General features: G+C 42.0%; 1 protein-coding gene across 1 annotated transcript; it reads left to right on the forward strand.

The window, feature by feature from the left end:
• The first annotated feature begins 245 nt into the window (after window positions 1-245).
• sik1 (salt-inducible kinase 1) lies at window positions 246-11,143 on the forward strand. The gene is made up of 14 exons (XM_071476706.1): window positions 246-511; window positions 1,296-1,498; window positions 1,594-1,710; window positions 4,530-4,593; window positions 4,725-4,886; window positions 5,439-5,563; window positions 5,676-5,799; window positions 5,908-6,128; window positions 6,435-6,584; window positions 6,687-6,797; window positions 6,936-7,161; window positions 7,256-7,510; window positions 7,639-7,828; window positions 8,281-11,143. The coding sequence occupies exons 2-14, from the start codon at window positions 1,346-1,348 to the stop codon at window positions 8,795-8,797; spliced, it is 2,415 nt and encodes an 804-aa protein (XP_071332807.1). The 5' UTR covers window positions 246-511; window positions 1,296-1,345; the 3' UTR covers window positions 8,798-11,143.
• Window positions 11,144-16,533: the final 5,390 nt, after the last annotated feature.

The following is a 16,533-nucleotide window of genomic DNA, read 5'->3' on the forward strand; positions in this document are numbered from 1 at the left end:
CAGCAGCCCGGCAGAAGGAAACATCACGTGGTGACACATCTCCGCGGCTGACGTCATCGCCCCCCGTCTCCAGGCAACCGCTCCATCAGCACTCGCGTCACCGTGCGCCCGAGCCGCGCGGTTGCCGGGCAACCTGCGCCTTGCGCTCGGGTCCGGCCTTGCCTTGCACCCAGCTCGGAGCTCTGACGTAGGTGTGACGTCAATAAGGTGGGTATCAATTTGTTATGGTGGCGGAGGGAGGAGGGGGAGGAGGCGAGGAGGAGGCGAGGAGGAGTTCCCCTTCCCTTCCCCGCAGCTCTGCATTCCGGCGGAGCGCACAGGCACACACCGGCCGCTGCCCAGTCCCGGGCCGAGAAGACTCGCTGTACGAGGGAAAAGTTGCCCCGCTGGTGTTTTCGACAGTGTTTCCTCTTTGTCGTGTCGTTGCTTCGCTCTGGTTGTGGAATGGTTTACGCTTCCTCCGAGAGCTGTCTGAACTGTGAGAGACGGAGGTGTATGTCCGCTTTTTAAGGTAAGACCTGACTTTTTTACTCACGTTTTAGTGGTTTAATTGCTTTGCAATAATTCTGCAGTTTCCTAACCCAGGCCAGTTTCTCACCTGTTTTACTTTGTATTCAGCCGGTGGTATTTAACAGTCTAAAAAGTAGGCTTACCTGTATTTTGTATGTAATTATGGCTATAGAATTAACACATTAAGAAAACCTAACTATTTTATCTGTTTTAAGTTTTAAGAACAGGTAGGCTTAAATTCTCAAAATAATTTTCTCTTGACTAACACAAGTATCACTAAGAAGAAAAATGTTAGTACCTTACTCACCCCGGGCTTCTTTTCCCCACTGAACTCACTTGTTCACGCTGCAATACAGCTATAGCTATATGCATATGTCTATATATGCATATGTTCATGCATTTATACTTAATAATTTTTATCTTTCTATACTCTTCTTTTTATCTATTTTTATGAAAATCACTTTGCCTCTGCGTGTGAAATGTGCTACATAAATAACCTTGCCTTGCCTATAGCCTGCTATAGGCAAGGTTGCCTATAGCCTGCTATAGGCAAGGTTGCCTATAGCAGGCTATAGGCAAGGTTGCCTATAGCAGGCTATAGGCAAGGTTGCCTATAGCAGGCTATAGGCAAGGCAAGGTTGCATATAGGTCCACATGCATAGTGTATATATTTATCATAAGTTATTTTGAATAAAAGCATCTGCCAAATTAATGTAATGTAAAAAATATAACATATATAATGTCCATGTAATAAACAGTCTGAAATTCTGTCTTTGCCTCTGCAGGTACAAGCCTTAATTTATCCCAACACTGTATCTCAGACTGTTGGTGCACCATGGTGATCATGACAGAGAACAGCCGGGGGGCTCAGTCCAGCCTTGCACAGGGAAGGCCACTGCAGGTCGGTTTCTACGAGATTATCCGTACCCTGGGGAAAGGCAACTTTGCAGTGGTGAAACTGGCCAAACATAAAGTCACCAAAACACAGGTCAGCAGCTCTTCACCCAACTGTGTTTGTTTTTTACAGAGGCAAAACAAAATATTTTTTTATTTATAAGCCAACAAATTTCTCTGGTTTTTCAGGTGGCTATAAAGATCATTGATAAGACCAGGCTGAATCCCTCCAACCTGGAGAAAATTTACAGAGAAGTGCAGATTATGAAGCTGCTGAACCACCCCCATATCATCAAACTGTACCAGGTGTGTATTACGCGTTTGCATGTGTGCAGAATGTCACTGTCACCAGACATTCACTGAGCAGCCTGGTCTGTGACGTATCTGTGTGCAGGGAGCTTCGCAAAGTGGGGACAGTTTTATTTCCCTCAATAACAACGTTGTGGTGCAGCACATTGTGCGTCATTATTGTGGATTTGTGAATGCAGCAGCGCCATTACGTGTGGCAAAAATAAGGGGCATTTGTTATCTAAGTGGTTTGTACTGGCTGACTCTCAGAGTACATTGAATCATAAACACAGCACAACAGCATTAGTGCAATCCCTTTTGACCTCTCCCTGTATGTGTGTCTAAGTGTGTCTGCATGTGTGTGTCACAGTTAGAGTGCAAGAATAACCATTGTACCAGTCAGTGCTGAGAACAATGCATTTCTAAGATGTTTTCTGTTATATAATGTCAGAAGTGAGTGCAGAGATATGGGAAGCAGAGCAGTTAGGAGAGTGCAGCTGGTTAAAGATGTGTTCACAGGTCTGAGCTTTAAGACCAATTAGCATCTGTTAAAGCCAAGTGCAATGTGTCTGCGTGTCACGTGAAGGCCAACTCACAAAGCGCTGCTTTACTCCTAATCAAATTGAAGACTTAGTGGACAGAATCCGCTTTTTTCCCCTCAGCTGGCCTTGCGAGTGCTGTGGCACGCGTCTGGCAACAAATACACAAACACAAACCCATGCAAACAAACATGCAAATCCTTTCTTTTTTTCTCTCTCTTTTTTTTTCTTTTGCTCTGGACGTTTTCTGACCCTTGTAATGTTTTTCTACTTTTTGAGGATTACTTCATGTCCGGTTTTAAGTAGCTGAGCATTGCTTACTGAGAAATCACGTCTGTACTGCAAAAATATGAGCATGACGTTATTCTTTGGAAACCCCAGCACATTTCTTATCACATACAGTGGGGCTGGGTGATGAGATTCAAATATTAGAAAAATGTAGAGCTGAAACAATTAGTCAATTAATGCCAAAAATTTATTTCCAACTATTTGAAAATTGATTGATGTTTTAATTAAGTTTTTCAAGGAAAAATGTCAAGTATTCCAGCTTCCGGCAGCTCAGTTTTAGAAAATTGCTGCTTTTCTTTGTCTTATGGTAAAGTAAACTAAATATCTTAGTGTTTAGTTTTGTTGGTCAGACAAAACAAGCAGTTTAAAGATGTCATCCTGGGCTTAAGGAAACTGTGACAGGCTTTTTTCACTATTTTTCACTATTTTCTGACATTTCATTGACCACATGATTACTAGTTGGATAGTTGGATACCTAGTATAATGCTTGCTCAATGCCTAAATATTGGTAATGCAACTATATTATAGAAATGTGTAATAGTGCAATATTTAATATAGTATATGGGTATCTGTTAGATCTGTAGTCCAACATGAATGACCTCTGTCTGTATCCTGGATGTGATGCATCCTTGTAAATGTCTCCAGGCCCCTGGGTTGTCTCAGGTGATGCTAGTCAGATGCTTGGTACTCAGTGATGATAAGCAACCTTCGTCACTGCTGTAGCCCCTCTTTCTCTCCTTCCTGAACAAAGGGGAGTATGGCGGCACAAGACCATCTTGTGATCCAAGGCCTACTTCCTCTTAGTGTTTGACCTTGTATCAACTATATACTTCCCTCTTATCCTCTTAAATCCTACACTCCCACGGGCCACCAGTGGGGCGAATAGTATAAACTATGCTGGTCCACAATGAAGCCTAAATTTGTTGAAACACACTTAATTTCTAATGTAGTAATGTATAAAATGATGTACAACACATCTAAAATACTTTTTAGATCCTTGGAAAGGTACAGCCTTAAGGACATGGTGTCTCTGGTTTAAATATTTCACTCACTGTAAACATTATGAAGCTCTAATAACTCTAAAGCTACTTTATAGCAAATAAAGGGTCAAAAAATATGGATATTATGGGGTTAATCCTTCTTCTGGGGGTGTTGAGGCCACTTCACATGCTGTGCCTGGTTTTTAGAGCCCTGACGTCAGCTGCACCTCAAGGTGACAAAACCCCAGAGAGCTGCCCTATCTCACAGATAAACTCTCCGTTTGGAGGCATTCTTTGCCTGGTTTTCTAAAGGGGTCGGTGGTGAAAAGAATTAAACTCCACCATTCAGTGGACTTTAGTGGCATTTTATTTTGAGGTGGCCAGCAGCATTGCCCTGTCTGGGTAATGCTGCAGGGCTTCGTCATCTGACAAAAATTGCTTTGTTGTGCAAGCTTTTATCTCGACTGCGCTGTCCCCGAGGGCTCTCCTGGGGAATGAAAGCTTTCTATGACCTCCAGGACAGGATTGGGAATTGTGTCTTTCTGGCCCAAGATTACATTTATGGTGTTTACTATATACTAGACGGGACCCATGTGAGCAGCCTGTGTGACTCTGTCCCTCTGTTTCCAAGAAATAAAAAGATAGGGTTAGCCTGAAATTCAACACTAGAATGTATTGCCAACTAGTGTCAGCCTCAGGGAAAATATTTCTAACCATCTGATATGTGTTTGTCAGTGTGTGTGTGTGTGTGTGTGTGTGTCAGGAAGTCACTGCCGGCTGGCTTATGCAACAGGACATATCATGGAAAGCCAGGGTCTGGATGTTTTGTGTGAGTGGAACAAATATATGGAGAAGTATGTGAAGGGGATTGTTGTGGTTAGGAAATGTCTCATGGCTAGAAATGTCTGGAGCAGGCGCCACTGAAGGACTTGGACCTGATTTAAACCTGTAAATGTATTTTTCATCATCACCAGCTGCCCGTGACCCAGTGGGTTAAACTGTTTCTTTTTTCACTTTGTCTTTCTCTCAGGTCATGGAGACCAAAGACATGCTGTACATCGTGACAGAGTATGCAAAGAACGGAGAGATGTTTGGTGAGTTCAGCTTTTTAAATTTAGTTTTGCAAATAATGAATGTAGGCTGACTCTGTCAATCCTCAATAGTCTGATAAGGAGACAGACATGTCTGTCTCAGATATGGACTAAAATATCCTCTCTCCCTACAGACCACCTGACCTCAAATGGCCGTATGAGTGAAGATGAGGCACGAAAGAAGTTCTGGCAAATTCTTACAGCAGTGGACTACTGCCATCGACACCACATCGTTCACCGTGACCTAAAAACCGAGAACCTATTGCTGGATGCCAACATGAACATCAAACTGGCTGGTATGCCTGCTATATACTGTTTACTGTTACCATGGTTAGCCAGCTGGAAGGTGTTGTATGATGTGAGACAGAGAGTTTTAATTTATTAGAAACCAATGCTTTGAATCTGACACGTCTCTCTGTACCTCCCTGCTGTTTTAGTATTTTGTTCAGTTTTTGCCTGAAGAAACTATCTGCTACTCTGGGATTCCTAAACCATTCTAATTAAATCGTCTGTGTGCTAATTAAGTGTGAATAATTCATTCATTTTACCAAGACTAACATCAACCAGAGGAAATGAATTCAGCACATAAGGAGACACTGTTGCATAAAGACATATTATAGCTTAACTCTTATAGCAGAGCAAGACAACAAGTCTTTTGTCATGTGTTTACTTATTTTCTATATGAGCTGTTCTCTGAACATCAGGACGGTAAATTACATAAGACACTGTGGCTAAAGGAAGGAAAGACATCTGCACCCTAATACCCTGAGCTCGTCATGCTTCATTGCAGAGAAAACAAACTAGTTTGAATAATAAAACTGTTGTGTATCTCTGTCTGTGTCTTGTAGACTTTGGATTTGGAAATTTTTACAATGCAGGGGAGCCTCTGTCTACATGGTGTGGCAGCCCGCCTTATGCTGCCCCTGAAGTGTTTGAAGGGAAGGAATACGAGGGGCCTCAGCTGGACATTTGGGTAAGCTTGTACAAGGAAAATATAGACAGCAAGATGCAAAGAGTAAGCATTAACATTTAAGAATTTTTCATAAAATTCTCATTGTTGCTATTTTTTGCTGCTTTCTTCACAGAGCCTCGGTGTGGTACTTTATGTTCTTGTCTGTGGCTCTCTTCCATTCGATGGACCCAGCCTTCCTGCTCTCAGACAGAGAGTCACAGAGGGCCGATTCAGAATCCCTTTCTTTATGTCCCAAGGTATCCATTATCCTCACATCTAATCAAGACGATTACCACTATTTACCAATTCTGTTTAAATGCAAATCGCTCGCAACAGAAGACTCATTTTTTGTTTATGTCTTCCAGACTGTGAAAACCTGATCCGTAAGATGCTGGTGGTGGACCCAGCCAAGAGGATCAGCGTGGCCCAGATCAAGCAGCACCGCTGGATGCTGGCAGACCCAACAGCTGCCCACCAGACCCTCAGCCATTCCTTCACAGACTACAACTCAAACCTGGGCGACTACAGTGAACCCGTGCTGGGCATCATGAACACACTGGGCATCGACCGCCAGAGGACTATCGAGGTGACTGAACAAGAAAAGAAGTTTGGTGTTTGATGAATGAATACACGGATTACAGTTTCAGGGGACTTGAAATGGAGTGATGAGTAGGTGGGGGTTGAAGATACTTAGTCATGTATGACATGTACACCTTCTGTTTTTTAAAAGCAGAAACAATTTCACCAAAGTGATTACTCACTCAAAAAATTACATAGGGGCGAAGAGCTCAAGAAAGTTATAAAAAGATGGAAACCACCTAGCATTAGGAGCCACAGAGGGTAAACAAAGTGGCAAAACCACTAATCTAATGTCTTCTGTCCTTTTCCTCAGTCTCTGCAGAGCAGCAGCTACAATCACTTCTCTGCCATCTACTATCTGCTGCTGGAGAGAGTGAGAGAGCATCGCACCCAGCAGCTGAGCCGCCAGTGTGGATCCTGGAGCCAGAGACCCAGGAGCACCTCCGACTCCACCAGCCCAGAGGTGAGCACTCCAGCTGGGCGTTTCAAGCTCAAACTAGTTCTGATCCAGTCTGCATCCTCTGCTTGAAGTCTAAACAGCTGTGTGCTTTCTGCTTGCTTCTAGATGATTATGGAGTCTGCCGACAGGTTTAGGACTACAGCATTTTCAATTCCACCCAAAAATGCTGCTCCTGTGTACCCGGAGATGGAGTGTGATCAAGGTGGATTGTTCCAGGTAAACATCTGAAATAAAACTTGACAGTATTCAGAGGCTCAGAGATTGGGAAATTTCACCCTCCATCCTGTTATAAACTCTGCATCCCATGTGTCTCCTGCCAGTAGGTGGCTAACAGTCGTCCTTCTTCTGTTTCAGCGTGTGGTGTTTCCAGTGGAGGCCAGTCTGAACAGATTGCTCTGGAATCGTTCCATCTCACCCAACAGCCTGCTGGAGACGAGCATCAGCGAGGAGGTACGACCCAGAGACCTGGAGGAGGAGGAGGCAACGCAAACTCTCGGGCCCCTGCTCCCTCCCACCACCACCTCCCGTAGACACACTCTGGCTGAGGTGTCCGCCCGTTTCCACCAGTGCAACCCTCCATGTAAGTATGACAAACATAAAAGCACAAAGCACATGTTAATCCTGACTCTGTTAGCAGTACAGAATCTAATTTCTTCCCTGTTCTTGTTCCGTAGGTATCGTGGTCAGTCCCTCTGATGGTGCCTCCTCTGACAGCTGTCTAAAGTCCTCATCCAGTCCCACCCCAACTTTGCAGGCTGCTATGGGTGAGACGTCAACATTTCTGTCCTCTGGAGCTGAAGGTGGAGCACTGGTGCCAGCTGGAGCTCCTCTGGCCCTCTCCTCCCACCTCCTTCCCCAGGCCCAGGGCAGCCTGCCACCTGCCAGCTTCCAAGAGGGTCGTAGAGCCTCTGACACCTCCCTCACACAAGGTACAGGAGCAGGGTCACGAAATACACCATAATTTATCTAATCTGATCTTCACTTTTTCTCACGTCTAATGTGTCACAGTAATGGATCAAAGGAGTATTGTGTAACACTTTCCCATGCTTTTCTGCAGGCCTCAAAGCTTTCCGTCAGCAGCTGAGGAAAAACACACGCACTAAAGGGCTTCTGGGATTAAATAAGATCAAGGGTCTGACGAGGCAAGTTGTCCCTCCTCCCTCCTGTAACCGCGGCAGCCGAGGGTCACTGGGTCCAGCCCTCTCTGAGCACCGCAGCATGCTGGAGGAGGTGCTGCACCAGCAAAGGTGAGACACACTATTACATGACAGCACACTGTTATTAAATTCCACATATTAGATCATGTAAATCTGAAGTTTTCAAACTGAGGGAGAGGATGAGGGGAGGCGCAGAGGGAGAGACGAGAGGCAAAGACAGAGTGTGAGGTGAACTGCACAACTTGAGTCAAACATAGTGCTCCTTGTGGGAGAGATAACTCAAGACAAGATACATGTTTTTAGATGCAGTGTGACTGATGTCTGTATGAACACCAGCTATAAATCACAGATAAAAGATGCTACTCGAACATTAAGTTTTTACACTGTATTATACTCCCTTATGGGAACTGTCGTTTCAAAAGCTACACATGATTATCCCATGAATAGTGTTAAAACGTAGAAGCAAAACAACAAAATGCAGTGGTGGGTGCAGGGTACCCAGGTGTGAACACAGAGTCTGATCTTCTGTCTCTGTTTTTCAGGATGCTGCAGATCCAGCACCAGCCTCAGCCTCAGGTGCAAGCAGCTCAGACAGGGCCTACCAAGAACCCCCTGCTCTTTCTGACCCAGCAGCAGTCACCCTCTCCTCCACCTACTACTGTTTTTGCTTCCTCCACAATGTTTGACACCCCAGCCCCCTCCGCCCTGCCTGCTCAGCAAGCTCCAGTGGGTCTACAACACGGCCCCTGGCAACAAACCCTTGAGACTTCCTCCTCTGGCCATTCCTCATCTTCCTCATCCTGTTACTCCTCTTCGCTGTCCCCCGTGGCCTCCGCTGCTTACCTTCTCGAGGCTCGCCTGCACATCAGCCAGCAACCCCACCCTCACCCCCACTCCAACCTTCAGCAGCAGCCCCAGTCTGCAACACAAGGCACCTTCCCTATCCTCTCCAAACCAGTGGCGTGGAGCTTGGGCGCAGCCTCCAGCACCAATCCTGATATGCAGGAGTTGGGTCTGGCTGGGCAGCAGCAGCGCAGTAGCTGTGTGATGGTGAAGTAAAACAACAGCCGTGTTTGAGACCAATGATTGCTCTCTCAGTGGAAGACGCTCAGAGCAAAAATGACTTGATTTTGAGCCCAAAAAAAAAAGAGAGCAGAAGTGAGGAGAAAGAACAAAAAGCAGATGCAAGCAACAAACTTACACTTTATTTAGCAACATGGGGTACACGTGTTGCACACACGTGTATGTTGTATGTATGCTTTTGATATCACATAAGCTAAAGACTAAGCAATAACCAAACTCTGGATGAGGTGTTAAATCCGTATCAGACAGCCAGAGAAGCAATAATAGACTGAACGACTCTCATCCAGCCCCCTGATGGACTCACTTGAATGAAATGAGTGCTGACGTTAGCTGAAACAGTTATGCCTCACATGTTTTGATGCTGTCTAAGTTAAGTTTTTGATTTTCTGAAATCAGGAAGGCTCTATCTTCCTCATTCTTTTTTAGTCACTTTTTTGTGTCATTTCCTGTTCTTGATGTTTTTCGCTTGACTGGGCAGAAGACCAAAATTCTTTCTTTTTTCTTTCTTTTTAAAATTTTCCCACTTTGTTCACCTCTCTAAAGAGACATTTCTCTGTAGCAGTGCAATGAACATGCAGTATAGTGCCCTAAGCTTACAAAGATCACTGAGGGGGTCAATTTTGGTTTATATTGAAACTGTGATTTTTTTTCTGTGCAGGATTAATTATAGCTACGCAAATGCTGCTTTTACCTCAAGCTGCAAAAAACTGCTAAATCCTCATCAGCCAAAAGTGAAGGAACAGAGTGTCTCGCTGATTGAGTAAAGCACAACAGGTACATCAGTCAGCTTGGTAGCACCTTACATATGTGAATACACCGATCTGTGTTCCCTTCATTTGATAAGCACCTTCTTGTTAGATGCTTTTACTACCTCCTCAGGCAAGAATTTGGACACAGAAAAAGCTGTAAAAAAAAAAAACCCAAAAACAACTTGTAACATGTTGTCAATCCCAGAATATCAGAGGAATGACACTTTTCATATGGACAGAACAAAGACTGTGGGAACAGTGCAATATTTCACATTGAAATACAAAGGAAAGATAAGACTCTACATAGGATGGTGAAAATGTACATGCATATTTGCCTGAGGCTTTTTTTTACTTTGCCTGTTTGACCTTCCTTTGCTGGCTAGCTGACTAGAAAGGGTACTAGTTATGTAACATAATAACATGATACTGTAGACATCGAGAGGAGAGACTGAAGGCATTTCAAAATGCTGGTTCTGCACACAGCATTCTTGTAGTTCTTTAACTGAAAGGAAGAATTTGGGTTTTACCAAAGAGTGAACAGCACAAGAGCTGGGTGATCTATCACAGATACACTACTGACTTTTCACTTTGAATGCTGTCTCAAAATGTAGCATGGTGGTTAGCTAGCATCTTCACATGATCTCCTTAGCTTCTGCTGTGAGAAAAACTCCCGCTGCCACCAAACCTTAATGCTACACGTGTTGTTGATATCTCTAGCTGTTATTATCAGGAGGACCATGGCGGTATTCATTTTTGTACTTTTCTAGAAAAGAAGAAGAAAAAAAACAGAACATAGCAATACCATGTTGTGCTGGAAGTGGAACTTTCTTCAGTTGTCCATTAGTGGCTAGAGATAGGTAGAAATTACCTGCAACAAGCTGATATATATATGTGCAGATGACGTATTAGAAAGCTGCAAGAGATGTGTGATATTGGAAGTTTTGTTAGTTATCTCATATCTGTGAAACATCTTGTAGAGGAAACCTTGCAGTATTGATATATTTAACCCAACAATTTTTAGTTGATTGCACTCATTACCAACACTTGTGCCTTTCTCTGAACAAACTTACAATCAGAGGTGTCCATCTCTGATCCCTACACTGAAGAAATTAAAATGGATGGCTCCGTTATTGGCTGTTCACTCAGAAGCACCTTTTGATAGTTTCTTTGACCTTTGAGCTTGCTGAGTAAACAGAAACAAGAATTGCACTTTATTCATATTCTTTATTACCAATTTTTTTGTTTCTCATGATGAAAAAAACTTCACAAAACTATTGAAACACTAAGACTCTTGATGCAAATCTGTAAAATGACCCTTTTGATAAACTTTGGATAATAAGAAGTATTTCATGTTTTTTTTTTCTTTGTTATCCTTTGTTATTTGTTACTTGACTGTGTAAGCATGTGCATGTCTGTATGTGACTCTGTGTGTGTGTGTGTGTGTGTGAGTGTGTGAGTGTGTGAGTGTGTGAAGGGGAGGAACAGAACGAGAAAGGAAAGGAGAAAAAAGGCTGGTAAAAGAAAGATTGTTTATTTATGTGGCTATTTATTTAAATAAAGTTCACTTCCTTAACTGGCTGTGGTTTGAATTTTGTTCATTCATAATACGGATACGTTTACATGACTTTTCTTTGCATTTACAACTTCTCACATGCTCTTTCATTCATGATTATAGTTTAAAATAATAACAGAGGAGCATGTGTTCTCAACTCCAACACACAGAGACTCAGAAAATCCTCCTTCCTCCAGGCCATCAGGATAGTGTCTCTCTGACCAAATTGTCAGCTCATGTGAATCTTGTAATTGTAAACAGTAGTTACAACCAACTTTCTTATATACTTTAAAATGTACATGTTAGCATCTTAATAGTCATTCATTCATTAGCCATACTGCTTATCCTTTTAGGATGGGGGGGGGGGGGGGGGGGGGCAAACAAGCATTCATGGGCATATTCATATATGGCCATTTAGAGTCCCTGGTTAACCTAGGCAGCATGTCTTTGGATTATGAGAGGAAGCTGGAGTACGTATGTGTTGCTCTCTTAATAGTCATGTTACACATATTCATCACTTTTTACTTTTGCCATTATAGTTATTTTTTATTCATTTTAATCAATATTTATTTTTAATTCATATTTATTTATTATTTATTATTTAATTCTTATTTCTATTTTTATATCTCATCATATTCTCTAATTATATTGTATATTGCACACTAGTCTTTAAGCATTCCCTTAGGAGTATACATTATACTGCACATATTGAATCAGTCAGTAGGACTCAACAGCATGCCTATGAGAGTCAATTATTCCCTTAAAAAGGCATTATTTGTTAGTATAACTGTTAATGTCAGTGACTATATAATAATAATTCTTGTGCAACACAGATATCATTATGTACTCATAAAAGCTGTATAAGCTCAGTTAATATTTATCTTTAATTAATATAAAACTCAGCCAGTCTTACTGAGAGCCTTGACATGGATGACAGAAGGTCACAAAATACTGACTGTCAGCGCCAGTGTTTTGCTGTACAAAACATCCTTTTCCACTAACTGATGACGAGGCGCACTGATGATGCACTTGCACCCTGTGATAATGCTGTGATGCAGAGTGATGATGCACTGGACCTCAGTGACCCTCCTGCTGGCCGATTATTCATAATGCTGAGAATGGACAGGTGTCTGACGTCTGACAGGAAAGGCTACGCGGGAGTCAAGTGATGCAACAGCAAAATGAGGAGCCAAACCATCTGTGAGCTAAGTGAACTCGGCTGCACTCCTCTCCTCTCCCTGCTCACTCATTATCTCCAGCTAGATAAGAGATTAATAAAGTGGTGAAACGCTATTTAAATTTCTGCTCGACTCAACAGAGTCAGCCTTTTCCAAACTTACAATTTTCCTGTTTTCTACATATACAGATTTACACTGTGAGGGGCCACATATCAGTTATACACACTCACACACATTTACACGTGCAGCATATGGCTTGACATTTGGATATGACCCTCAGGGAGCAGCGCGTGAGGGCAGGAACACTGTGTTTGAGGTCAAGCTACCACAAACATATCAGTCATCAGCTGTTGCCTGCTGCAGACGTGACCTCGTATTAACTAACAAGCTTTCTGTAACATGCTCTCAGCAGCACTGTGTGACCGTCTGATTTATAGATTGTGTTGAAACAGACTAGTCAAAACAAATACATGTGGGAGGGTACTCCATATTCTGTGGGCAGGGAAACTTAATTTACTTTATGTAAAGATTACAATAAAAAAGACGGTGTAAGTAAATACGTTTAGAAAATGGAATACATAAGACAAAGTAAATATTCGTAATATTTTTTATTCTTTTCAATAACTGGAATCCACTGAAGGAACTGCACTGAAAAGGTTTCTTCACCATTAATATTTCTCTATTCAAAACCTTAGTTTACATCAAACTGAATAAGAAGCAACACCAGCCAGCCAACAGTGTGGCTGCATTTTAATAAACGTTGCACATTTTTATAAAGGCTAGACTGATGAATGAGCTAAATTTGCATATAGTCTGATATTATTTTAGTGGAGATATCAGAACTGGCGTACAGTGTATCGACCAATAAGTGACAAGAAATCGCAACGAAAGAGACCATCACAAAACTCAGCTGAACTTGACTGAAACCAGTTGTGCTGTCCACTCCAGGAAGTTGTTTTCCCCCACACTCGCATGTAAATTCCACCTAAAGGCGTAACATTAGCTGAGCTCTTTTATTTGCTCCGGCTAAAAGTGGCAGCTGCTTTGACAATGAGTTCATATTCAGCCATCTCATAACAAATATATGTTCACATGTCTGTGTTTCCAGAGAAGAATGTGAAGATCTGTTTCATTTCAGTTCCTTGCACACAGCTGTAAAAGTACATTCACCTTTACCCATGTTTCTTCAACCAAGATTCTCTATTTGCTTTGTTTAACAAATTATGTGATATATTGTGACATATCTACGGTGAAACAAATATCACAGAGACACAGTTTTAACACAATCAAAGGGATACGATTTCTTTTTAGGAGCAATCACTAAATGCAGTTGGGCATCATCCATTTACTAATGAAAAACGATACTGAGCTTGTGCATCGTAATAATGGTACCATATGAAAACTAAAGAGTAGTGGACCTTGATTTGAGCCCTGTGGAACTCCACAAGGAATATTTAGTACCACGGGAAACTTTGGACTGAAACTTATCCAGAGCTTTGACTGAGAAACCTTTTCAAAATATTGGTAACCGTGTTGTAATTGTCAACTGCAGTTACCTCTTAACACGCACTGACACCTGACGTACTGACATTATCACGCTTGCTTATGTAATCACATTGCAAAGATGATTGTACTTCCACTTGGGTTTAAGCCCTGCTGAACTGTCCTTGTCAGAATTTGTCTGTTGACTATTCAGCGTGTGTCTCAGTGACAGATATATGGAGGTGTTTCTGTTTATAACTCCGAGAGGTTTGCTGTGTGTCTGTGCATGGAAACTGAGCTTAAGGGTTGGGATAGTTCTGTCTGGGTCACTCAGTGTAAAGAAACACTGGACTCAGTGTGGCCAGTACAGTTTGTCCCTGAGCTCCCAGTGCTACATGACTTTCTGCATGCATTAACAGAACAGGAGGCACAGAAAGAAGATAAATAAGACTTGGCGGTGTGCAGTGGTGGAAGAAGTAGCACTACAACAAAAGTATTGTCAGCAAAATCTACATAAAGTATCGAACAAAAAATTAGAAATCATGCATTAAAATGGTCCCTGTGAGTGTTATAATCTATTCTATAAGTGCATTTTAATGTTGCAGCTGATCAAGGTGAAGCAAATTTTGACTAATTAAATTAATTAACTTATTTGACACACTTTTTTATTACACTATACTGTAGTTGTAAGTGGCTAAAGGATCATTTTTCCTTCTCCCATGAAAACATGTTATTACATTACAATCTGTTTGACTTAAAGGATCATTCTGTGGTGTTATTTTTCTTATAGTCAACAAATTACATCAAAGCACCAAAAAGCAAACATGTTAGTCCATCTCTCAATACTTAATCACTTTCCCTGCATGTCTGTAGCCCTCAGCCCCAAGCCCATTCATTACTAAAGCAGCTGGACACTGTAGTTTTTAACAAATGTTACTGAAAAAGGACAAAAAAAATGTGCATCTGTATGGAACTATTTTCAGCTGTGGATGAATACACATTTGGTGCTCTTGTTTTAACAAGCAGCAGGGCAGTGTGTATGGGGGTGAAAATAAACTACAGTGCCTATGTTCATGGTATATTCCTGGTTCATGGTAGAAGAAACAACAGTTTGGCTCACTGATGTGATAATTCATGTTTTTGGACAACAACTGGGTTCTGTGACACAAAGGAACAATCTGTATCATGTTTTGGGTGAACAGATGACACTTGCCAGTAGGATCATTGTTGGTTGCAGCCTTTTCGTGAGATTTGTTCACAATAAGAAAACATTGTTATATTGCCAGGCTTAAACTTTAAGTGCAGTACTTGGATATTTGTACTTCCATCAGAGTGTATGAGAAAATTTCCTATCAAGAGGCGAGAGTAAAAAGGGACTTGTAAGGTATTTGGGGGTTTGGCCACGACTATTAGACACTTGAGTGTGAAGAGCACTTGGATAAACCTATCTCACGTCCTGCTCTCTCTTCCACGCACGCACACACACACACACACACACACACACAAACACACAAAGTGGAAAGAATCCAAGGTTCCACACACAGACAGCTCGCCATAAAACATTCAGAGTGTTGTGAATAAGTAACTCAGTTATTAAATGTGAAAGGGCACTGAGCAAAGAGTCACAGAATCTCTTAATGTGGGCAAAAGCAGAAGAAATGGAAGATTAGGGGGGGAAAAAAAAAACAGACACTGGAAATAAAGTGAAACCGTGGAAATGTACAAAATAATTTCCCGTCCTAGTGATCAGCTACAGATGAGAGAGGAACTTTATGTCTGATGACAAAGGGGAAATTCAGACTCATAAGGTCAGTGATACTGAAATAGTCACATAAAACTGTTGCATAAGAAACTATGAAGTGTCACAGTTGCTGTGCGCTAAAAGCCCATTGGCCTGAATGTGATGTAAAGAAGATAAAAACATTCTCAGAAATAGAGAATAGAGAAAAATAAAGAGAATCACTGTAGGGGTTTTTGGATCTCTCCCCATGCTGTGAGATTAGCACCCTCCTAATTGTGTGTACGTGAGTAAGAAACTGTACACATGCGTCATTGCCAATAATCGAGCTCTCTGGCAGGACGAGTAGGAATACCAGAGGATTTGTAGAACTCGTGGAGGTTCAGAGCAAAGTAAATAAACACGTTTCGGAAGTGTACAGCAGGACTCTGCATAGCAGAGTTTGCTGCAATCAGTTCACACATCCATCGGGGAAAAGCAGCAGCTACAAAAAGCTTTGAGATATAAACAATATTTCCAGAGCTGTGGATTTGGTTTTATAAGGACTGAGTAGTCACATGAGCAGTAATAGACATATAGAGCACCACCCTCTGCAAAACTGTATAGAAAATGTTAAGCTCAGTTCAATCCTTGACCCAAAAAAACAGAACACAGAGAAAGAGGCAATGAGTAGTTTATGGTGTTTCATTTCTACATAAGTTAAAGGCAAACACCAGGTAGTCAGAGCAGTGAGGGGGTTGGAGATGGTGGAGAAGGGCAGAGGAGGCAGACTGGAGAAAGCAGAGCAGGACAGAAGGTGTTCAGGTGTCAGATCCATTAGTTCAAACTGGCTATAATCAATAATTAATGACATAACAATGTATCAAATGACAATGTAAAAACATTGTGACAATGTTTTGAACCCACAGAGAATTATGACCTGAATCTCCAGCTCCCTTCAGCTTCACAGTGAGTTCCAGCTCATTGTTTAACTTTACTGTTGGTTCACTCTCAGCATGTTCTCATTGTTTTTC

This window comes from Trachinotus anak, unplaced genomic scaffold (assembly GCF_046630095.1).
Source record: "Trachinotus anak isolate AG129_WGS33_773 ecotype Australia unplaced genomic scaffold, CSIRO_AGI_Tana_v1 ptg000001l, whole genome shotgun sequence".
Taxonomy (NCBI): Eukaryota; Metazoa; Chordata; class Actinopteri; order Carangiformes; family Carangidae; genus Trachinotus; species Trachinotus anak.